This window comes from Narcine bancroftii, chromosome 1 (genome assembly GCF_036971445.1).
Source record: "Narcine bancroftii isolate sNarBan1 chromosome 1, sNarBan1.hap1, whole genome shotgun sequence".
NCBI lineage: Eukaryota > Metazoa > Chordata > Chondrichthyes > Torpediniformes > Narcinidae > Narcine > Narcine bancroftii.
In genome coordinates this window covers 72,458,827-72,483,086 of record NC_091469.1, presented here as the reverse complement: position 1 = coordinate 72,483,086, position 24,260 = coordinate 72,458,827, and the positions used below count along the sequence as shown (strand labels likewise).

Below are 24,260 nucleotides of genomic sequence, written 5' to 3'. Positions count from 1 at the left end.
AAGATAACTCTTGACCATGGTAGACCACTCCACAAGTTGGCCGGAGGCAGTCCTGCTGGCTAATACCACCACAGAAGCCTGTGCCAGGGCACTCATTGACACATGGGTGTCCCGATTCAGCATCCCAGAGCACCTCACCTCAGACGGGGGGCACAATTCATCTTCGGGCTCTGGGCGGCGCTGGCTAACTTTCTGGGGATGCAGCTGCACCATACCTGAAGGCCAACGGGTTGGTGGAGTGTTCCCACAGGCACATCAAGGCAGCCTTGATGGCGTGGCTCAGGCGTCCCAACTGGGTGGATTAACTTCCTCGGGTCTTCCTGAGACCCAAAGGAGTACTTCAATGGCTCAGCAGCAGAGAAAGGACACCACAGTAATCTTCGAGAGTCTGTGGTGGAAGCTGGGCTCCTTGGTTCCACAGCAATCCGATGACATGGTCAGCCCAAGCATGGCATCCCAAAGGACCTAAAGACTTCCAGTATATGTTTGTGAGGAGGGGAGCACACAGACTACCATTGCAATGACCCTATGAGGGGTCCTACAACATCATTAGAGACAATGGTTCCACCTTCATCCTCGACATTGGTGGTACGGAGGAAATCTTTACTGTCGCCCACCTGAAACAGCAAATCTGTAACGAGCCACTGAAGGCTATGAAAAATTGTCCAGTTTCCAGTTCTGGGGAGGGGGGCGCGGTCAGGGTGGAAGAGGAGGAAAGGTTGTGTAGTGGCTCGCACACAGAGACGTGATCCGGCCTGCAATACGGCCGAGGGAAATATCGGCTGTCGTCCCAGGTGACCTCCGCATGGCGGGAGGAACGCCAGCCAACCTGAGGATGATGGTCCAATGACACAGAGCCCTGATGTCAGCATCAGGGGCCCATATAAGCAGAGATGCCAGTGCAATAAAGCAGTCTTTGATTTTGACTCCTCGTGTGTGTGTGTGTGTATTGTGTCTTCCTTCCACACTCATTGTTACACGTATACTACAGTTTGTCCTTTTCAGCCAGGTTTGGTATGAACTTCCCTAAATGATTCACCATATAGAAGAAGCTCCTGAGCTCACTTATATTCGTTGGCTCTTTCATGTCCTGCACTGCTCTCATTTTATCTGGGTCTGGCCTCATGCTGACAGCTGAGATGATGTATCCAAGAAACACTTTTCACAAACTCACATTTGGACACGTTGAGAGTGACCCCTGCTTTTTCTGCTTGCTCCAGGACAACATGGACCCTAGTGTCACGTGGTCCTTTGTGGTCCCCCAGATGAGAATATTGTCCATGTGGAAGGTAACCCCTTCCAGATCTGTGGTAACCTCAGTCACCATTCTGTCCTGGACGTGTTAAAAATGCCCAAATGGTGAGATAGAGGTGGTAGAGAGAGCTTTATACAGGGAAATCTGCCAAAAGCCTATGTTCGCATCCAGCTTGGTGAAATACTGTGTACCATGCCTAAAGTTTGGTCTACTGAAGGGAGAATAAACTTTTCACAGCATACCGACCAATTTAGGGGTATCAAGTCCACACAAATGCAGACGTCCTCTTTGTCACAACACCAATCTGTTGGTTCCTCTGCATAGCTGATTCCCCCTATATTTTTTATTCTCTCTAGCTTTTTCTTTACTTTTCCCATGAGTGGCAATGGGAGTTGTCATGGCACTTTAAGAGAAAATGGCTTAGCTTCGGGTTTGAATTTAATGATGCAAGGCTTCTGAACCAGCCCGAGTCCCTCACAGAGTTTAGGATATGTATTTCTGACTCTTTCTCGGCCTATGGCATCAACTCTGGCTACTAGCTTGAATTTCACTGAGGCTGGTCTGCTCAATAGCACTACCTATAGATCTCTCACCACAAGGACTTCCTCTGTGGTACTCCTCTCTCTGTGGTACTCCTCTCTCTGTATGAGTTTCAATAGCAGACCCCAGGACCAACAGCTTCACTCCACCCGGACCATTGAGCGGTTTCCGAGGTTTATCTCGCTTACCCTCTCCACGTATGACTCTTTTTAAAAACCTGCTTAGAAATGACTAAAACATTGGCCCTAGTGTCGATTTTAAAGGTTACCTTTCTGTCTCCTATGTTGATGTCAGCCATCCATGGTTCCTTGTCAGAAGCCACCTCTCCCAGAAACAGTCCATCCACATCTTCTGCAACCTCATTCTCTATGCTGGTTGACCTACAGACTTTTCCACAATGTTCTCGTTTACCACAGTTGTGGCATTCTGCACTCACCGAAATGCTGAGTGGAAAAGTGATTTACCACATTTGGGGGATGCTTTGTTGTCCACTCTGCTCTGCTCTGTACTGTTTTCTTAATTTTGGTTGTCCCTGTGTCTGTTCTTTGCCTTTGTTTGTATTTGAGCTGGTTTCCCCTTCATGTGCACTCCATCCATTGCTACTTTACCAGCACTTATTTCTCCTCTCAAGTCAGCCTGTTGCTGCTTTATTTCCTTTGACTGTCTTGCCATTGTGATAGCTTTTGTGAGGGTGAGGTCTACATCAAGTTGCATCCTCTCTAACAGTGATGAATCTCTAAGGCCCAGTACTAATCTGTCTCCCAAAAGTTTGTCATGCAGATCTCCAAACTCATAATTCTCTGATAGTGCATACAATGCTGTGATAAATGAGTCCACTGCTTCTGTAGGCTGCTGTTAAACTTGACCTGTTCATATATCACGTTTTTCTTTGGAACGAAATAGGTGTCAAAACCTTTCCTTTCTGCATCTTAATATTGGCACTGCGTGCTCGTTAAATCTAGCCCTTGTAGCACATCATCAGCCTCATCCCCCATGCAGTATACCAATGTATTCACTTGGTTAGCTTCGATGGAATTGTTCAAGTTACTTGCACAGTCTGAAATACTCAAATCTCCATCCTAATCCACTTCTCCCTCTCCTGTGGCTTTGAGAAGTCCAATGTATTCACTTGGTTAGCTTCGATGGAATTGTTCAAGTTACTTGCACAGTCTGAAATACTCAAATCTCCATCCTAATCCACTTCTCCCTCTCCTGTGGCTTTGAGAAGTCCAATGTATTCACTTGGTTAGCTTCGATGGAATTGTTCAAGTTACTTGCACAGTCTGAAATACTCAAATCTCCATCCTAATCCACTTCTCCCTCTCCTGTGGCTTTGAGAAGTCCAATGTATTCACTTGGTTAGCTTCGATGGAATTGTTCAAGTTACTTGCACAGTCTGAAATACTCAAATCTCCATCCTAATCCACTTCTCCCTCTCCTGTGGCTTTGAGAAGTCCAATGTATTCACTTGGTTAGCTTCGATGGAATTGTTCAAGTTACTTGCACAGTCTGAAATACTCAAATCTCCATCCTAATCCACTTCTCCCTCTCCTGTGGCTTTGAGAAGTCCAATGTATTCACTTGGTTAGCTTCGATGGAATTGTTCAAGTTACTTGCACAGTCTGAAATACTCAAATCTCCATCCTAATCCACTTCTCCCTCTCCTGTGGCTTTGAGAAGTCCAATGTATTCACTTGGTTAGCTTCGATGGAATTGTTCAAGTTACTTGCACAGTCTGAAATACTCAAATCTCCATCCTAATCCACTTCTCCCTCTCCTGTGGCTTTGAGAAGACCAATGTATTCACTTGGTTAGCTTCGATGGAATTGTTCAAGTTACTTGCACAGTCTGAAATACTCAAATCTCCATCCTAATCCACTTCTCCCTCTCCTGTGGCTTTGAGAAGTCCAATGTATTCACTTGGTTAGCTTCGATGGAATTGTTCAAGTTACTTGCACAGTCTGAAATACTCAAATCTCCATCCTAATCCACTTCTCCCTCTCCTGTGGCTTTGAGAAGTCCAATGTATTCACTTGGTTAGCTTCGATGGAATTGTTCAAGTTACTTGCACAGTCTGAAATACTCAAATCTCCATCCTAATCCACTTCTCCCTCTCCTGTGGCTTTGAGAAGTCGAAGGGTTCTGTTTGTTTAATAGTGAAAGTCACCGTCAGAGGTGCCGCAGTTCCCAGTTGGGACACCTCCACGTGCCCCGGCTCAATCTCCATACTGGTCTGTCCTCCAGTCCGTGGCTCAAAGCAGCTCCAACTGACACCATGTTGTGTTGGGTTCACAGACACACACTAAAGACCACTATGAGTTTAGCATTTTTTTTTTCTTTGGCTTGGCTTCGCGGACGAAGATTTATGGAGGGGGTAAAAAGTCCACGTCAGCTGCAGGCTCGTTTGTGGCTGACAAGTCCGATGCGGGACAGGCAGACACGATTGCAGCGGTTGCAGGGGAAAATTGGTTGGTATCTAGTATAAACGGTCAACCAGTTTACCTATCTCGGCTGCACCATTTCATCAGATGCAAGGATCGACAATGAGATAGACAACAGACTCGCCAAGGCAAATAGCGCCTTTGGAAGACTACACAAAAGAGTCTGGAAAAACAACCAACTGAAAAACCTCACAAAGATAAGCGTATACAGAGCCGTTGTCATACCCACACTCCTGTTCGGCTCCGAATCATGGGTCCTCTACCGGCACCACCTACGGCTCCTAGAACGCTTCCACCAGCGTTGTCTCCGCTCCATCCTCAACATCCATTGGAGCGCTTACATCCCTAACGTCGAAGTACTCGAGATGGCAGAGGTCGACAGCATCGAGTCCACGCTGCTGAAGATCCAGCTGCGCTGGATGGGTCACGTCTCCAGAATGGAGGACCATCGCCTTCCCAAGATCCTGTTATATGGCGAGCTCTCCACTGGCCACCGTGACAGAGGTGCACCAAAGAAAAGGTACAAGGACTGCCTAAAGAAATCTCTTGTTGCCTGCCACATTGACCACCGCCAGTGGGCTGATAACGCCTCAAACCGTGCATCTTGGCGCCTCACAGTTTGGCGGGCAGCAACCTCCTTTGAAGAAGACCGCAGAGCCCACCTCACTGACAAAAGGCAAAGGAGGAAAAACCCAACAGCATCGGATGTCCCCCAAAGTTCCTCAACATGATTATCCAACTGCACGAAAACCAACAAGGTCGGGTCAGATACAGCAATGAGCTCTCTGAACCCTTCTCTATTAACAATGGCGTGAAGCAAGGCTGTGTTCTCGCACCAACCCTCTTTTCAATCTTCTTCAGCATGATGCTGAACCAAGCCATGAAAGACCCCAACAATGAAGACGCTGTTTACATCCGGTACCGCACGGATGGCAGTCTCTTCAATCTGAGGTGTCTGCAAGCTCACACCAAGACACAAGAGCAACTTGTCCGTGAACTACTCTTTGCAGATGATGCCGCTTTAGTTGCCCATTCAGAGCCAGCTCTTCAGCGCTTGACGTCCTGCTTTGCGGAAACTGCCAAAATGTTTGGCCTGGAAGTCAGCCTGAAGAAAACTGAGGTCCTCCATCAGCCAGCTCCCCACCATGACTACCAGCCCCCCCACATCTCCATCGGGCACACAAAACTCATTAGCATTTAGAACCTTGACTGAAAACAACGTGTCAGTAACTCTTCATGTGGGCGCCCCTCCTTCAACACCATCACTTGGACGGACTCAGAAAAAAGACTGAAGCCCGCCCCCGTGAATCATCAACAAGTCAAATGCCAAACTAATAACATTACACCACAGTCCCCAGTTAATAATATGGCTGACCTTCTCTAATATCAACGATATCTGGACGATATTGGTATTCTGCTTGGTTTTATTCCTATTGTCCTTTGTAAAAGTGATTATCGTGAGCAGGCAAGAGTCGGCCACGTTAACTTGAGAGTCATTCAACATTCGTCTCTCCACCATCTGGCAGATTCAAAGTCAGCAGAGATGTTGTTATTAGGCTATTTCAGATTTATTTAATGCCTCAGCTGCGATAATAAAATTTGAACTCACGTCGTCAGGTAACTGGTCCAGAGCTCTGCATTCTTTATCCGAAACCACAGCTACTATGACACTAAGGTAAGATATGCCTTATTTCTGCATTGTATTTCACTTGCTGCTTGGAATTTGAGAAATGTTTCCCCGCTCTATTTCTTTCGAACACAGACTTGCATCCCCGATACATGACAGTCCCCTGTTTAGCGCTGACCTCCCTTGATCCTCGTCATTACCGTCTGCGCCGATGCAACGAACAGTTGCTCTCAGCCACATCGGGGAGAGAAATAAAACCCGAGTTTATGCTTATTTTTTTTTAATCGGGTTGTAAAATAAGTTAACGTTTTTTTGACGAAAACTTCCGACGTGACACAACCCCCAGGTGAGCGTGGTCCCTTCCAGCTGTTCCGGTCGCGCGAAGATCTCGCGAGAAGTCGTCGCAGCTCGCGGTCGAGGTGATGATCCTGGTGTTGATGGGGGTCAGCGGCTGCGGGAAGTGAGTGCTGGGGCTCGAGCTGGGGGTGAGGGTGGGGGTGGGGCTCGAGCTGGGGGTGGGGCTGGGGCTCGAGCTGGGGGTGGGGCTGGGGCTCGAGCTGGGGGTGGGGCTGGGGCTCGAGCTGGGGGTGGGGGTGGGGTTGGGGCTCGAGCTGGGGGTGGGGTTGGGGCTGGGGCTCGAGCTGGGGGTGGGGCTCGAGCTGGGGGTGGGGCTCGAGCTGGAGGTGGGGCTGGGGCTCGAGCTGGCGGTGGGGCTGGGGCTCGAGCTGGGGGTGGGGCTCGAGCTGGGGGTGGGGCTGGGGCTCGAGCTGGGGGTGGGGCTGGGGCTCGAGCTGGGAGTGGGGTTGGGGCTCGAGCTGGGGTTGGGGCTGGGGCTGGGGCTCGAGCTGGGGCTGGGCAGGCCATTGTGGAACATGGAAACGACCATGAGGCCTCTGTGCACAGATCTGATTTGTATTGATTCTGTGTCCTTCGATGTTCACTCACGATTGTGCACAGGTGCCATTTTTTTAGTGTTGTTACTTTTCCTGCGGCCACCACTTCCAGCAGCTTCTTCCAGGTGGCGACCACATTTTGCATACTTCTTGTTCTCTCTGGCCGCAGGAAGTGGGCATCTACCCTATCTTTTCCTGTCATCATGTTGTAAGCCTATATCACAGCACCGGTATTCCAGGGAAAGGAGACCGAGCTTCTCCCAACGTTCCTGATGACCCCCATCCCTCCAATTCGAGCAAAATCATTGCGAATAGTTTCTACACCCTCAACAGCTTATTTAAATCTTACGACAGTGGAGGCCAGAACTGCAAGTAGTACACCAAATGCAACCTGACCAACTGCAGGAAATCCATCTTCTGGCAATATATTATTTTGCATTGAACTCATTACCTCGCTAATTTCCCTTGCCTTAAATGCTACATTCAAATCTTTCTGCTCCCTATCATTCTGACTAGGTAAACTAATTTAAGATTTTAAAAAACTAGTCAATCTTATTTTCATATTGTATTGATTATTTTCATATTGTATTGATTATTTTCATATTGTATTGATTCCTAATTCAGAATAACATTCCTGAAATACCTCATTTATTTCTTGTGTTTTATATGTAATAGTCCCTGAAGATTTCTTAACTGCATAAATGACTCGAGATGGCAGTTCTGCTTTCAGTTTGAGCACTTTCTCCTAATTCATAATATCTCTTGTTTAGTTCTTTGGATTAACTTTTCTGTTCTCTATGTCTTAATAGTATTAAAATTTTTATTAATTAATTATTTTTTCTTTCTTCAGAAGAATTATTTTGTAAATCTTTTTCTAATTTACCTATGCCCTGTTCTAATTGATGTGTCCATTTTTATATATTCCTTTTTAATTTTAGACAAGTAATTTATTTTTTGACCACTTAATACATTCCAAATAGTACATTTATTATCTATTGAATTCAAATTGACTTTAAAAAATTGAATTTGCTTTCTTATAAAATCATTAAAATCTACTCTTTTTAATAATGCAGTGTTAAACCTCCAACAATTGAAATCACCTCCAGTTAAAAACTTTTCCTGTGCTTCTGCCAAGAGTAAAAAGTATTCTCTATAAAATCTTCCTCATCAACATTTGTTGCATAAATATTCATGTGTCCACATTTCAGAATCAATCTGGCAATTAATCAAAGCATATCAATTATGGAGGATCCACAGGATCAATTATAGTATCACAATTTTTTACTGGTAATGTTTTTCTAATTAATATAGCTACTCCTCTTGCTTTAAAATTAAAAGATGAAGCTATAACTTGGCCTACCCAATCATTTTTTAATTTAGAATGTTCTTTTTTCTGTCAAATGAGTTTCTTGCAAAAAACCTTCAAATTATTCAAATAACTTGATATTCTTTTAATTTAACTGTTTATCCGATTAATATTCAAACTAAAAAAAATAATATATTTTTATCATCTATTATCCACCACTCTCTTCCAATCCCATTCTCCCAGGTCTCCTGTGTACATCTCTGTCCCTTAAGAAAAAAAAAAGTTGGTCTCTTTATCAATTCTAACCGACTCCTTGGAGGAGTACTCTCTTGTTTGCTTGTACCCTCACTGTTCCTGGTACTTTCCCATTTCATTGAGCCTCAATTTGGTGCTGGGACCATGTGGTCACCAGCCTGGCTTGCAAGGTCTCTGGGACATGGGGGGGGGGGGGGGGGGGGGGGGGGGGGGTGGCGCGGTGGTGGTGGAAAGGAACACAATTGGTTTCAGCCTCTACGAATTCATTATTATCCAACCGCACATCCCCATCCCCTGACCGTGTATCACTCTCCTTCCCACACTCATAATGATTGCCCTGAACTTAACTGAGTCGACCTGTCGGTCAGATCAATGGGCTGCCTGAAGCTGTTTTGCTTTGATCAGCTCACAAGCAGCTTTGATGTATTTTGCTTCCATGTGGTTTTCACATGTCCTAGCAGTGTCCAGTGCATCCCACATGGACCTGCATTCGATGGCCATGGATCCACTCTGTTCAGTGTGCTGAGCACACTATTGGCTTAATTCTGATGTGATATCCTATTGGCGCCTCAGTAGGAATATTAGTAGCCATAGAGCTTGCCCACTACTCTCCATGGTCCCAGAAAACCCCAGTTCCTCCATTAAGGGAGACCATTGGTGCCCTATCTTCTGCCCGTGGGGGTCCAACTTGTCAACCCAGTTGAATCCTTGACACTCATCAGTCCACCCGGGGATTTAGTACTCCGACGCAGGGGTCTCTCCTATTTGTGGGTCGCCTACTGCTACCATTGTTAGTGAGCAGGTACACAATATACCCATGCACTTGACAGGATACCCACACACACAGTAATCAATACAATCTCCCACATGGTTAAACCATTCTCCCACTCCAACACGGTTAAAACTCCAACACAGTTAAAATTCCACCTGTGTCCAGTCATAACTCTTTGAACCCTGCTCGCAGTGCCAATTTTTTGTTGAGAAAGTGTTAGGTTCGGTGGGTTCAAAGAGAAATGAGTCTGGACACAAGGATTTGCAATCAAACGCAATTTTATTAACACAACAATTAATAAAAGAGACAATTTATAAGGGAGCGTGGGAACACAGACGCACAATTTATAAGGGAGTGTGTAGATGCACAATTTATAAGGGAGTGTGGGAACATAGATGCACAATTTATAAGGGAGCGTGGGAACATAGACGCAAAATTTATAAGGGAGCATGGAAACATGCACAATTTATAAGGGAGCGTGGGAACATAGGTGCACAATTTATGAGGGAGCATGAAATATAAGCAAACAATTTATAAGGGAGCGTGGGAGCATGGGAATTATATACGCACAATTTATAAGGGAACGTGAGAAAATATACGCACAATTTATAATTTGTGGCCCGAAATGTGAAGTTAATGAAACATTAAACACAAGTTTATCAGGTAAACTTCTCAGTGGCTTTTTATTCTCCGGTTTCCTTTGTTCTCCTGCTTGTGTTCTTATCTCTCTCTCACACCACGTGACTTCCGGTACATCTCATACATATTCATTATCATGACATCCCTCCTTTAATCAGAAATAAACTTTACCTTCACTTACCAATATTCTTCAGAAACCTACAAACATCGTAACTAATGGTAATACTATAACTCAACTACATAAAGTTTACTTCCTACAGCACTCATACATGCACTTTATGATATAAGATTAAAATACTGTCCCAAAGTTCTTATTAAAACTATGGCACAAAGTCTTCGTATCGTTTGGGCACTTTCCGGTTTTGTTTCGGCCTGCCTGCGAATTTGTCGTCGCTTCTCGGTTGTTCACTCTCAGCGTCGGAAATACTGCTCGCCACGGCTTCGGGTGTTTCTGGCGCTCTAGTCACTTCATCAGGAGTGCTGGTAACTGCCTTTGGAACATCATCAGGTCTCTCAGTTTCAGCATCTCGTATTGGCCTTTCAACCTCTTCGCTCGATGTATCTCTGGACTGGTACCTTTTTACACCTGATACATTTCTCTTATACAGGACTCCAGTCGGAGACTTGACTGTCACCATACTGCCACTTCTAGATACGACAGTATAGGGTTGATGGTAATAAGGTGTGTCTAGCTTACCACCAGTTTCATACCTCACTAGAACATTATCTCCTGGCATGATGTCTGAGTACTTGGCTCCACGTTTCGAATCTGTGTACAGCTTTGCTGCACCTTTCTTTTCAGCATCGTGATCCCTCATCTCCTGGTCGTCTCGGATTTCCTTTATTTCTGGCATTTTTGTGCGGATTTTTCTCCCAAAAAATGCTTCTGCAGGACTTTTTCCAGTGGTTGCATGAGGTGTTGCTCGATCGACAGCCACATAAGATAGCAATGCTTCTCGCCAATTTTGTCCTTCAGCGTGTGCAGTCCTCAATCGTTTTTCAATGGACTGATTTTGTCTCTCTACTTCTCCATTGGCTTGCGGCCATTTCGGAGTTACTTTATGATGGTGGATACCTGTGGTCCTCATGTATTCCGCAAATGTCTCTGAAATGAATTGTGGACCATTGTCAGAGTATAATGTAACAGGTAATCCATATCTTGCGAATATCTCTGCTAACGCTTGTATTGTTTTTTCAATGGTTGTGGACTTCAACACCACGTACTCATAGTATCTGCTGTAGTAATCTATCACTACCATAATTGATTCACCCGTCGGTAAAGGTCCAAGAAAATCAACAGCTACGTCGATCCATGGTCCTGTCGGGAGTTGCGTACTCCGGATCGGTTCTGGCGGATTACTCCTACTTGTGATTTGACATCCGTGACAAGTTTTAACAAATTTCTCTGCGTCTTTATCACAACCTGGCCACCAAACCTTGGTCCTGAAGTTTTGCTTGGTACCAACAATACCTAGGTGTCCTTCATGCGCTAAGGATACGATCTTCGGTCTCAATCTTTGCGGTATCACCAATCTGCAACCTCTTAATACACACTGTCCGATGCAACAAAGTTCGTCTCTAATGTGAATGTAAGCCTTGTGAGTACACTTGTCCCATTGTCCACTCTGTATGCATTCTCTTACTTCCATGAGTTCTGGATCACGTTCGGATTCTCTCTCGACTTCCTTCGTAGTCACAGCTTTCGGTGTCGACTGAATAGCTACGAAGCGTACAAAGCTCTCTGTTTCTGTTCCCAATTCTGACTTGGATTGTGGACCACCATCCTTCACCAATCTGGACAGCGGATCTGCAATGTTTGCTTTCCCTGCAATGTGGATTACTTTATATTTGTAGGGTTGTAGTCTGAGTACCCATCTCTCTATTCTGGCACATGGTTTGGATCTAGGTGCATAGATCACCTCTAATGGCTTATGATCTGTGATGAGTTCAAATTCAATGCCGTATAAATATGCATGGAACCTCTCACAGGCCCATACAAGTCTGAGTGCTTCTTTCTCTGTCTGTGAGTATCTTCTTTCCACATCTGATAACGATCTGCTGGCGTAGGCAATGATTCTTGGTCCTCCATTATGCATCTGGACCAACACGGCTCCTAAACCAACTGGGCTGGCATCTGCTATGACTTTGGTTGATGCCGCCGGATCGTAATATCCAAGAGTTTTTGCATCTGTCAGGCTCTGCTTCAGCGCTGTGAACGCTTTCTTCTGCTCAGATCCAAAATGAAATGGTACACCTTTCCTGGTTAGTTTCCTTAGTGGTTCTGCCACTGTAGTGAAATTAGGAATGAACTTTGCACAAAAATTGACCAATCCCAGGAAACTCCTCACCTCTGTTGCGTTCTGAGGTGCACGTGCCTCTTCAATAGCTTTCACCTTGGCCTCTGCAGGGTTTAGTCCTTCCCGTGTAAGTCTGTGTCCCATGAAGTCCATTTCTGACACACCGAACTGGCACTTGTTTCCATTCACGGTAAGGCCTTCCTCCTGTAGTCTAGATAGTACATGCCTCAACCGTTTGTCATGCTCTTCCTTCGTTGGTGCATGGACTATGATGTCGTCAGAAATGTCCAGGAATGCCTTGAATCACTCGACGGATTTCATACTGGTAGATCTCCGAAGCTGCATTAATTCCAAATGATAGTCTCTTGTAACGATACAATCCACAGTGAGTCACAAATGTAGTTACATCTCGGGAACCTGGATCCAGCTCTAATTGATAATAGTCCCATTTCAGATCAATTTTTGAAAATATCTTACTGGTAGTTAGTTCTTGAAGTATTTCCTCCACCGTTGGTATAGGGTGTCGTTCTCTAATTATAGCTTCATTGGCCATTCTCATGTCAACACATAGTCTTATGTCACCCTTTGGTTTGGGCACAATCAATACGGGACTGACTCATTGTGTCGAATGTTCCACCGGTTCAATAATGTCTTGTTCGATCAATTCTTTAATTTTGGCTTCGACTTTCCCACGAAGTCCAAACGGAGTTCGGCGCATTGGTTGTGCCTTAGGTTTGACCGTTTCATCTACCGCTAGCTTCAATTGTCGACCTTTCAGCTTTCCTACTCTTTGGAAGACTGCGGGGAATTCTTGCTTCATATCCTCGTATGACTGAATTGAATTGACACAAGCTCCAATATGAAGTATTGCCAGGTCTTGCGCTGTGCTTCTACTCAGCAATGGTTCTCCCCTCTCTTCTATGACCATAAACTCTGCTTCGGTGTACTTATCTCCAGCTTCAGCAGTTGCAGTAAAACATCCAATGGTCTGCAATGGCTTGGTTGCTGTGTATGGATACAGTTTCTTGGAACACTTCTTTGAGGTACAGATGATCTTTTTCCTTTTCAACTTCTCCCATAAATGTCGATCAATCACATTACTGTCGCTGCCTGAATCTACAATGACCTGCACTGTCACTCCACCAATGATCACTGGGACCTTCTCATGATGTACTTCATTCAACGTAAGTTGGTAACAACTCTGTTCCTCCTGGGTATCATCATCGTCACCGTATATCTGGCGAATGGTATCTTTCTTTCCAGGATACTTTCCTTTCCCCCAGGCTTTGCCTTTGGAAGTTGTACTCTTCCTCTTCTGGTCTGCATTGGACTTGCTTTTGCACTTCTTTGCAAAGTGGTCCTTACCTCCACACTTTCTGCAAACTTTGCCTTTGGCCGGGCAATATGGGTCTTTTCCAAAGTGACCTCGGTTTCCACATCGATAACACTCCATGTCCTGTGTCGACAAATGTCTTGGCTGATTATGGCGATGTGAGAGCCTCTTAATTTTCTGGCTTGAGTTGTCTTTCAGGGTCATGGTATGAAATTGCCCTTCAACAGCCTCTAATGCAGCAGCAATAGCTAAAGCATTGGTGAGTTCCAACTCACTCCCTCTTTCCAGTAGACGTCTTCTGAGTTTATCTGATCTGCAGTGCTGTACGACTTGATCCAGTAATTGGTTGTCCAAATCAGCTGGCATGTAATTGCATCCAACAGCTAGCTGGCGTAGTCTCGTCACGTACTGAGCAATTGTCTGGCCATCTTCTTGTCTCGTTCTCCGAAACAAATGGCGTTGAAATGTAGCATTCGGTGTCACTACATAGTGTGCATTTAATGCATCTACCGCTTTCCGGTACTCATCCTTTCTTCCAGTATTTAAAAGTGTCTTAAATGTTTCCCGAACTGAGGGTCCTGCAGTGAAAAGAAGTAACGCCCTTCTCTGCTCTTTTTGTTCAACTGTACCGGTATCTAGAAATAGGCCACGACTGTCGGCGTAGGACTCAAATTCTTCCAGCCATGCCTTCCACTTCACACTTACAGTGCTTGCATCACCATTCGGGTCAAAATGAGCAATTCCACTATGTGTTAGAAAGTCACCGTCTGCACCAGCCATGAGGAAATATTCCAGCCCCAAAAGTACTGAAGCAAAGAGAAAATTCTTATCACCTTTAAGTTGTCTGTAAACCTCTGTAATCTTGTTTAGTCTTTAATTTTCTTCATGCTTCTTCCATCCTCGTCGCCAATGTCACATTTGTGGCCCGAAATGTGAAGTTAATGAATCATTAAACACAAGTTTATCAGGTAAACTTCTCAGTGGCTTTTTATTCTCCGGTTTCCTTTGTTCTCCTGCTTGTGTTCTTATCTCTCTCTCAAACCATGTGACTTCCGGTACATCTCATACATATTCATTATCATGACAGGAACGTGAGAAGATATACGCACAATTTATAAGGGAGCGTGGGAATATACATAAACAATTCATAAGGAAGCTTGGGAAGAGATCATAATGGGAAACTCGGGGAAGAATGTTAAACAGTACACAATTATTAATTCACATAGGCAATGCAGACATTCGCATACTATAAGCAAGGGTTATACACACCCTCCCGGACCCATGAATAAAAGGAGGTGGATCTGGTACAATTGTACCCACAGGGGTGTACACATGCTCTTGGACCCCTGATCAGTTGAGAGCAATGACCATTCCAAGCAATGTCTGCAGTAGCGACCTGGCATGGAATGGTGTCCAGGGCTATCACCACAAGGCAGGGAGTGATTGTCCTCTGTGCTGGTGCTAAATACAGGGCTCTAACCAATAACAATGCTAGGTGATTTGAACCAGACAATGGCAAGGTGTGCACTGACCAGTGGTCTGAGCCCAATCTTAACTGACATTTCTACCTGCAAACCATAACTTTGTCTATAAGTTTGTAACTTTGAGTGGAACAAAAAGAACACCATGTACTGACAGGTGATGTGACTTCCGAATGAGTTTCAGACAGGGAGGCCATGTGACCAACAACAATAGGAAGGGAGGCCATGCCTCCACACAGCAATGATGTTGCATAAAACTGCAGGGTTATGGAATAATACAGAGCATATTGGTGCTTCTGCAGAAAGAGAACACTACCTCATTGTGATGTTAAAAGGGCATTGTTGAAGTTGGCATATTTACTTGGAGCAAAGATTCTTTTTCCAAAATCTCTGCATCAGATTGTCCATGTGTTCTTTATGGGAAAAATAAAATGAAATTGGTGAGTCAGTTTTCTAACTTGCACGTTTTAATAAATCAGAATTTAAATATGTTGGCCACACTTACTGAAATTTGTAAGTTTTGAATTACATTACAGCCTTTTATTTATCAGTAACAACAAATTGAGTCAAAAATTAGTCAAACATCCATGATTGTATATTTGATGTACTCAGATTTACTTAATTTTATCCTTTCTCTTTTAGGACTGCTGTGTCTACATCTCTTGCTGATAAGGTATGTACTTTGACAACTGTTTAAATGAAAAAAGAAACTTGATTTTAATTTACCCAGTAGATTTTTACCTTTGACTTTCTTTTTTAATTGACCAGTTTATTATGATTTGAACCAGTGACGGCGAGATGAGCACCAAGTGAACATTTTCATGTGTAGAGTTCTTCAAAATTGAGTTCTAGGTAAAGGTTGGAGTATAATAATCTGAAAAACCTGAAAATTCAAAACACTGTCGTGACACAACAAGTGGTGATGCTTCTGGGTAGCTTCAGTGAACTGAGTTCAATCCTGATCTTGGCTACAATCCAATATGGAGCTTTTCCTGTGACTATGTGGGTGCTACACTCTCTTTCCACATTGCAAAGATGATCTTGTAGGGGAAATTTCCCCTACTGTAGTTACGTGGCAGGAGAGATGTGCAGCAGTTGATTAACATACAAGAGAGAATGAGTTTGGAAATTGGTGGGGAAATGGGATTAATGTAAATGCTTTGACTGACATCTTATATACAATGAGCTGAAAGGTTTGTTTTGTTAGAAAATATAAAATAAGAAATACTGTTCCGAGCCCAAAGGACCCCAAAACTCAGGAGCAATAGACATTCACCAAGACAAGTAGTTACTTAAAGAAAAATTGTTTTTAATTATCCTTAAACAAGAAAACAGGATCAAACTTCAACTTATCTCTATTAACTTAACTAACCTTAACCCCCTCCCTTCTAATTCTAAGCACATGTGTATGTAATGTGTGTGTAAATTTTAAAAAAAGTTACTTGGTTCACAGTTCAATCTCATTTCTCATTTTTCCAAGTTTGGTTGTAGGCAATTCTTATTCTATGCACAAAATTTAACATGTATAAAGTTCACCAGGCTTTGGTACTCGAAAGGTAAATGCTTTCTGCTCAGGAAGGTTCTTGTAGGGTTTGCAGAGAGAGATTGTGTTGTTCCAGGATTTCCATAACTGAGGTACCACCATTAGTTACCTCAATGTCTTGCTGATGAAACTTGCCCCCTCAGGGTTCTCCAGATGATAACCTCTTTCTTTCAGGCTACCACAGTGTTCCTTTCTGTACCTTTTATTCCAAGAGAAACATAAGGCAGATAGCACTTCCAGTCATCTGCTGCTCTGGAGTTTTTCTTCAGGTCCAACAAGCTTCCTGGCTTGAACTGTTCAGCTGCTTTCAGTGTCACACACACTAGCTGAGAGAGCTTGTTTCATCTCTCTCTCTCTCTCTCTCTCTCTCTCTCTCTCTCTGTCTCCAACTGAGACTGCTTGAAAGCCCATGTGACACTCTCACTTGCCACAAAATTCCTACCTTCTTCAGCAAACCACAGGAGTTATCCTTCTGCTCCCATCTATTGCTTTACGTAAAGAAAACCCGGGAGTGACCTTTCTGTGAGCACTAAAGATACTTGCAAACAGCCAGAGTGTCTCCATTCCAAAACAATGGTCTATTCATTTTATGACATCATTTCAATTAGCACCTGCTTGTGAAATGTGCATAGCATTCTCTATAGTTTCTGTAAACTCCACTGAATATGAATTCTTCAATATTTCAAATAAGATCTGTTTTAAATTGTGTGTATATATGTAAACTACTCTAATTTTACCAATTATCTCCCAAATAGTCCATTACGATATGTCAAAAAGAATTAAGCAATTAGATTACATGAAGCTTGGCTTTTTAATGTCTGTTCATTGTTTCAAGGAGAGAAAGAAAGGTTTCTAATTAACTCCACACTCTTGATTCGGTGGATAAGAAGTAGTCTGCAATGCACAAGCATTTTTTCCAGATAAAATTATCTTAAGAGGATGTGCCAGAATGCCTGTGATTGGTTCCAATACATAACTAGATTTTTTAAAATAATTTGGATGTTATTTTTGGAGCATAGAGTATCTGGTTAATGTTAGAAGATTGCCTGATGGAGATTTCCTTTCTTTGTCTGTGGTTCTTGTAGAAGGTTCATGCTTAGGAGCATATAAGCATGGGAAAAGTTGGAAAGGGTTTGTGATAATAATGAAGACTAATTGGGTGTATCAAACCAACTGCAGATCAATGCCAAGCTTGAGGGGCTCAAAAATGTTCCAGTCGATCAAGTTCTTGAAACGTTTGTAGTTCTTTTCTCTTCACTCTATCCTTCACAGCTGTTCCTCAATATTTACATGAAAGGACTTGCTATATCTGCAAATTTATCCAGTGTGGCCATAGAGGGATTACAGCAAGTTTGGGTTCACCTAGTGAAAAGCGAGTAGTCTAGGGAATCACTAACTTCATTCTGTTAAGCTGTAGAACCCTTTGTTCCTGCACTTTCCCAAGATTGACACTGGATAGACTTAGGATGTGTAAATTAATTGCCATCTTTCTGTATTATTTTGGTTTGTTTAAAGAGTTTTTATTTATTTATACATTTTACTTCTCTTTCTTTTCCTTTCTTTGGCTTGGCTTCGCGGACGAAGATTTATGGAGGGGTAATGTCCACGTCAGCTGCAGGCTCGTTTGTGGCTGACAAGTCCGATGCGGGACAGGCAGGCACGGTTGCAGCAGTTGCAAGGGAAAATTGGTGGGTTGGGGTTGGGTGTTGGGTTTTTCCTCCTTTGTCTTTTGTCAGTGAGGTGGGCTCTGTGGTCTTCTTCAAAGGAGGTTGCTGCCCGCCGAACTGTGAGGCGCCAAGATGCACGGTTTGAGGCGATATCAGCCCACTGGTGGTGATCAATGTGGCAGGCACCAAGAGATTTCTTTAGGCAGTCCTTGTAGCTCTTCTTTGGTGCACCTCTGTCTCGGTGGCCAGTGGAGAGCTCGCCATATAACACGATCTTGGGAAGGCGATGGTCCTCCATTCTGGAGACGTGACCTACCCAGCGCAGTTGGATCTTCAGCAGTGTGGATTCGATGCTGTCGGCCTCTGCCATCTCGAGTACTTCAATGTTGTTGATGAAGTCGCTGCTATGAATGTTGAGGATGGAGTGGTGACAATGCTGGTGGAAGCATTCTAGGAGCCGTAGTTGATGCCGGTAGAGGACCCATGATTCGGAGCCAAACAGGAGTGTGGGTATGACAACAGCTCTGTATACGCTAATCTTTGTGAGGTTTTTCAGTTGGTTGTTTTTCCAGACTCTTTTGTGTAGTCTTCCAAAGGCGCTATTTGCCTTGGCGAGTCTGTTGTCTATCTCGTCGTCGATCCTTGCATCCGATGAAATGGTGCAGCCGAGATAGGTAAACTGGTTGACCGTTTTGAGTTTTGTGTGCCCGATAGAGATGTGGGGGGGGCTGGTAATCATGGTGGGGAGCTGGCTGATGGAGGACCTCAGTTTTCTTCAGGCTGACTTCCAGGCCAAACATTTTGGCAGTTTCCGCAAAACAGGACGTCAAGCGCTGAAAAGCTGGCTCTGAATGGGCAACTAAAGCAGCATCATCTGTAAAGAGTAGTTCACGGACAAGTTGCTCTTGTGTCTTGGTGTGAGCTTGCAGATTGAAGAGACTGCCATCCGTGCAGTACCGGATGTAAACAGTGTCTTCATTGTTGAGGTCTTTCATGGCTTTTTTCAGCATCATGCTGAAGAAGATTGAAAAGAAGTTTGGTGCAGCCTTGCTTCACGCCATTGTTAATAGAGAAAGGTTCAGAGGGCTCATTGCTGTATCTGACTCGACCTTGTTGGTTTTCGTGCAGTTGGATAACCATGTTGAGGAACTTTGGGGGGCATCCGAGGTGCTCTAGTATTTGCCAAAGACCTTTCCTACTCACGGTGTCGAAGGCTTTGGTGAGGTCAACAAAGGTGATGTAGAGTCCTTTGTTTTGTTCTCTGCACTTTTCTTGGAGCTGTCTGAGGGAAAAGACCATGTCAGTAGTTCCTCTGTTTGCGCGAAAGCCGCACTGTGATTCTGGGAGAACATTTTCGGCGACACTAGGTGTTATTTCTATTTAGGAGAATCCTAGCGAAGATTTTGCCTGCAATGGAGAGCAGCATGATTCCCCAGTAGTTTGAGCAGTCTGATTTCTCGCCTTTGTTTTTGTACAGGATGATGATGATGGCATCACGAAGGTCCTGAGGCAACTTTCCTTGGTCCCAGCAGAGCTTGAAAAACTCATGCAGTTTGGCATGCAGAGTTTTGCCGCCAGCCTTCCAGACCTCTGGGGGGATTCCATCCATACCTGCTGCTTTGCCACTTATCAGTTGTTCAATTGCCTTATATGTCTCTTCTCGGGTGAGGACCTCATCCAGCTCTAGCCTTAAGGGCTGTTGAGGGAGCTGGAGCAGGGCGGATTCTTGGACTGAGCGGTTGGCACTGAAAAGAGATTGGAAATGTTCTGACCATCGGTTGAGGATGGAGATCTTGTCGCTGAGGAGGACTTTGCCGTCTGAGCTGCGCAGCGGGCTTTGGAGTTGTGGTGAGGGGCCATACACAGCCTTTAGAGCCTCGTAAAAACCCCTGAAGTCGCCAATGTCCGCGCTGAGCTGGGTTCGTTTGGCGAGGCTAGTCCAGCACTCATTTTGGATCCCTTGGAGTTTCCGCTGAAGATGGCTGCATTTTACTTCTATGTATAACAAATAAAACCATTTAAACAAACTAAAATAATGTTACATTGACAGGCACTCAAAAGGCCATGAAAATCAATGTTAAGGATATTCGGGAACATTGAAAGTCCTTGATTGGTTGGAAACAATTGGCTAACCCCAGTGGTGGAATGGATGGTGACATAACTTTGTCAGCTGCCTGAGAATAATTTTCAATCATTTTGTTTGCAGCGTTTGGACTGGCCCAACTACTTGTTGACTTAATGCATTGCAAACTCATTTTGGATCAAAGTGCTTTAGGCAGCAAGTCAGTAGCAATTGATCTGGAAAAAACAAGCAATTAGATTACATGAGTTAACCTGGCGACCATTTATTCAATATTTTCATTTGTGGTGAGTTGATCTGGCTCTGTTTTCTTTCTATGATTATGTATGATAATTGGGCTGTAAGATGAGATCGGAGTGATCGGCGTGGTTTAGCTATATCTGTAGGTTTTTTTTTTAAGTTTTTTTTAAAGTTTTTTTTAATTCAGATTTGTTTTTTCTTCTTTTTTGGGTTTTTTTTTCTCTTTTTTCATATATTGTTATTAATTATATCTTTTTTTAGAGATAGTTCACACCCTAAACTGATCAAAAAAAAATTTTTTTATGATATATTTTTATTCTGTAATATTGTTTAATATCTCTGTATTATTTCAATCTTCTTCAGCATGATGCTGAACCAAGCCATGAAAGACCCCAACAATGAAGACGCTGTTTACATCCGGTACCGCACGGATGGCAGTCTCTTCAATCTGAGGCACCTGCAAGCTCACACCAAGACACAAGAGAAACTTGTCCGTGAACTACTCTTTGCAGATGATGCCGCTTTAGTTGCCCATTCAGAGCCAGCTCTTCAGCGCTTGACGTCCTGCTTTGCGGAAACTGCCAAAATGTTTGGCCTGGAAGTCAGCCTGAAGAAAACTGAGGTCCTCCATCAGCCAGCTCCCCACCATGACTACCAGCCCCCCCACATCTCCATCGGGCACACAAAACTCAAAACGGTCAACCAGTTTACCTATCTTGGCTGCACCATTTCATCAGATGCAAGGATCGACAATGAGATAGACAACAGACTCGCCAAGGCAAATAGCGCCTTTGGAAGACTACACAAAAGAGTCTGGAAAAACAACCAACTGAAAAACCTCACAAAGATAAGCGTATACAGAGCCGTTGTCATACCCACACTCCTGTTCGGCTCCGAATCATGGGTCCTCTACCGGCACCACCTACGGCTCCTAGAACGCTTCCACCAGCGTTGTCTCCGCTCCATCCTCAACATCCATTGGAGCGCTCACACCCCTAACGTCGAGGTACTCGAGATGGCAGAGGTCGACAGCATCGAGTCCACGCTGCTGAAGATCCAGCTGCGCTGGATGGGTCACGTCTCCAGAATGGAGGACCATCGCCTTCCCAAGATCGTATTATATGGCGAGCTCTCCACTGGCCACCGTGACAGAGGTGCACCAAAGAAAAGGTACAAGGACTGCCTAAAGAAATCTCTTGGTGCCTGCCACATTGACCACCGCCAGTGGGCTGATAACGCCTCAAACCGTGCATCTTGGCGCCTCACAGTTTGGCGGGCAGCAGCCTCCTTTGAAGAAGACCGCAGAGCCCACCTCACTGACAAAAGGCAAAGGAGGAAAAACCCAACACCCAACCCCAACCAACAAATTTTCCCTTGCAACCGCTGCAATCGTGTCTGCCTGTCCCGCATCGGACTGGTCAGCCACAAACGAGCCTGCAGCTGACGTGGACTTTTTTACCCCCTCCATAAATCTTCGTCCGCGAAGCCAAGCCAAAGAAAGAATTCATTACTTACTATGTATTTTTTTAATATCTCTTTGAACTGTATGTGTTTATAAATTATAATAATAATAATAAAAAGATTGAAAAAGAAAAAGATTACATGAAGCTTGGCCAAGTTAGTCAGCTGTGAGGTTGGGATACTAACTGCTGGCAGCAAGTTATAGCCCATTTAGTTTTAGGATTGGTATAAAACACCATGGATATTTAAAACACCCAGTGTATACTTAGCTCACTGTCCTACAATTGTATTATTTAGCACAATACTATGTGACAGAACTTTCATTAGATGGCTTGGTAAAAGTGTTTGTAGTTCAATACATAAATGTGCTGGAGAAAGTTTTGTTGAACTCCACTGGCAAAAGGGATTGGATACTTTGCAATTATCAGACTACACCACATTGCTTCTAGGTCTTCTGTACACATTATCCATGTATGTGCATGGCAAACGATGCACGTTTGGTCACCACTGCCATGAAATTTAGATGCTCTTGCAATTACAGATGTCGCAAGCCAGTTACTTCTTACTAACTTTCCAAGAGTACCACTGTTGATTTCTAAAGATGTGAACATTTGTAAAAAGCTGCTACCTTAACCTACTGATGGAGCCAAGTTCCTTTTTCCCAATGTTTTTTCTCATCCACCTCTTTTCTTTTAACACTATGGCTATTTTTGTCTGTCCATTCTTTCACTTATTTCTAATCACACATTGCACAGTGTGCAATTTGTTCTTTCCTGCTATCTTGTTTAAAATCATATTTCTAATGAAAACTTTGGAATCATCCTCCTCTTCAACCTCTCTTTTATTCAAATGATTTTCTTTCACCCCTTTGAGAAGTAATATTATATTAATTTGTGATATTATATCCCAGATTTGTATAGTATCATTGAGAGAGGAGCAGAGGAAGGCATCTGGGCCATTGAATCTGCTCCGCCATTAAATAAGATCATGGCTGATCTGGCTGTGGACTCAAAAACTTATCTGCTCATTTCCCATTCTTGGTAGGTACCCTGTCCTTATAAAATCTAGTTATCTGCCTCTTAAATGCATTCAATTAGGCAGCTCTTTGGGCACAGAATTGCACTATTCTCTGGGAAAAGCAGTTCCTCCCTCTCTCTATCAAATCTATTCCCATGAGACTATGTCCCCCCTGCTCAAGTCTCGCCTGTCCTTGGAAACAACCTCCCTACTCTATTCCTTTTAAAATTTTCTGTCTCTATAAGATAACCACCTTCTTAACTCAAAAGATGATGTGGAATGAATGAATGATCCCTTAACATTACAATGTGCAATTTTTTCATGAATTACAAAATTCTGTGGAGATCTGCATCACCACTTTCTCTTTGGCTAATATATTGTCATAGGCACTGATATTATCCAATTACAATCTAACTCTAGTTGTACGATTAAATAAAATAACAAGGAATTCTCTCCTCTCTGTTCACTGCTATACTTCCTTTACACCCACCATTGTACAGCTAAATACTGTTCCAAATCCATCTTCAGATATGCTGACAGCACCACAGGAGTTGGGTGGATGTCAAATAATGATGAGTAGGAGCATGGGAAAGGAGATTGAAAGTCTGCACATGGTGCCAAAATAACAATCCCTCTCTCAATGTCAATAAGACAAAGTAAATGATCATTGACCTCAGGAAAGGGGGCAGAGTACACACCTCTGTCCTCATTAATGGTGGTGAAGTCCAAAGAGTAGATGGCTTCAAATTCTTAGGAATAATATCTCTCATGAATTGACCTTGGACAAGCACACAAATGCCTCGACTCACTTCAAAGACTAAGCAAGTTTGGCATTTTTCCCCTATCTCATTGAAAGCATACTGAATGGTAAGGAGCTGCTCTGATCAAGATCAGAAGAAACAGCCCAGAACTTAAATATTTAAGGCTTAAGAGTGTTGAAACATGCACCAACAGGGTGACAGAGAATTTCATCCCTACAGCCATCAGGCTTCTGGATGAACTCCTTAAAAGTGCTATGATGCTGAACTTGTTTGGTGCTAATTGATCTTCCTTCTTTGTGTGATCCCATGCTGTACAAATTGTGCTCTATAAACAGCTGTAATGCTAGAGGAAACCTGTTGGTCTGTTTGTAGAAGAATCCTTTTCACTGTATTTGATATTTTGTAAAAAAAAAATTTAAGATTTCAATTAGGAAAGGAAGATTCTTGTGTTGAACCGTGGCTCCTACAGACCATGAGGAGGCCATTCCAAACTGGTGACAAAATGTCCAGCTATCGTTAATGTGAATTGTTGTAACAAATTCAACTCACTACCAAATGTAAAAGAAAATAACCATAAAATCATTGATAAATAACTTTGGAGAACATGCCAACACTGCTGTAACTGCCATAACAATAGCACTGCTGCTGGTGT

At 43.7% G+C, this 24,260-nt stretch overlaps 1 protein-coding gene across 7 annotated transcripts in view; it reads left to right on the top strand.

Moving 5' to 3' along the window:
* Positions 1 to 6,234: 6,234 nt before the first annotated feature.
* The window catches only part of LOC138759591 (probable gluconokinase), a 28,686-nt gene continuing 10,660 nt past the window's right edge, over positions 6,235 to 24,260 (top strand). For 2 of the 7 annotated variants that reach the window (XM_069930295.1, XM_069930302.1), the window contains exons 1-2: positions 6,240 to 6,323; positions 15,482 to 15,512. Coding sequence is in view for 1 of the 7 variants with exons in the window: in XM_069930275.1 (XP_069786376.1) it covers positions 6,286 to 6,323; positions 15,482 to 15,512 (69 nt within the window). In the remaining 6 variants the exon portion in view is untranslated. Of the gene's footprint in view, positions 6,324 to 7,252; positions 7,273 to 15,206; positions 15,280 to 15,481; positions 15,513 to 20,255; positions 20,417 to 24,260 lie in introns of those variants that run through there. The other 5 variants (XM_069930294.1, XM_069930282.1, XM_069930275.1 and 2 more) reach the window with 5 other exon arrangements.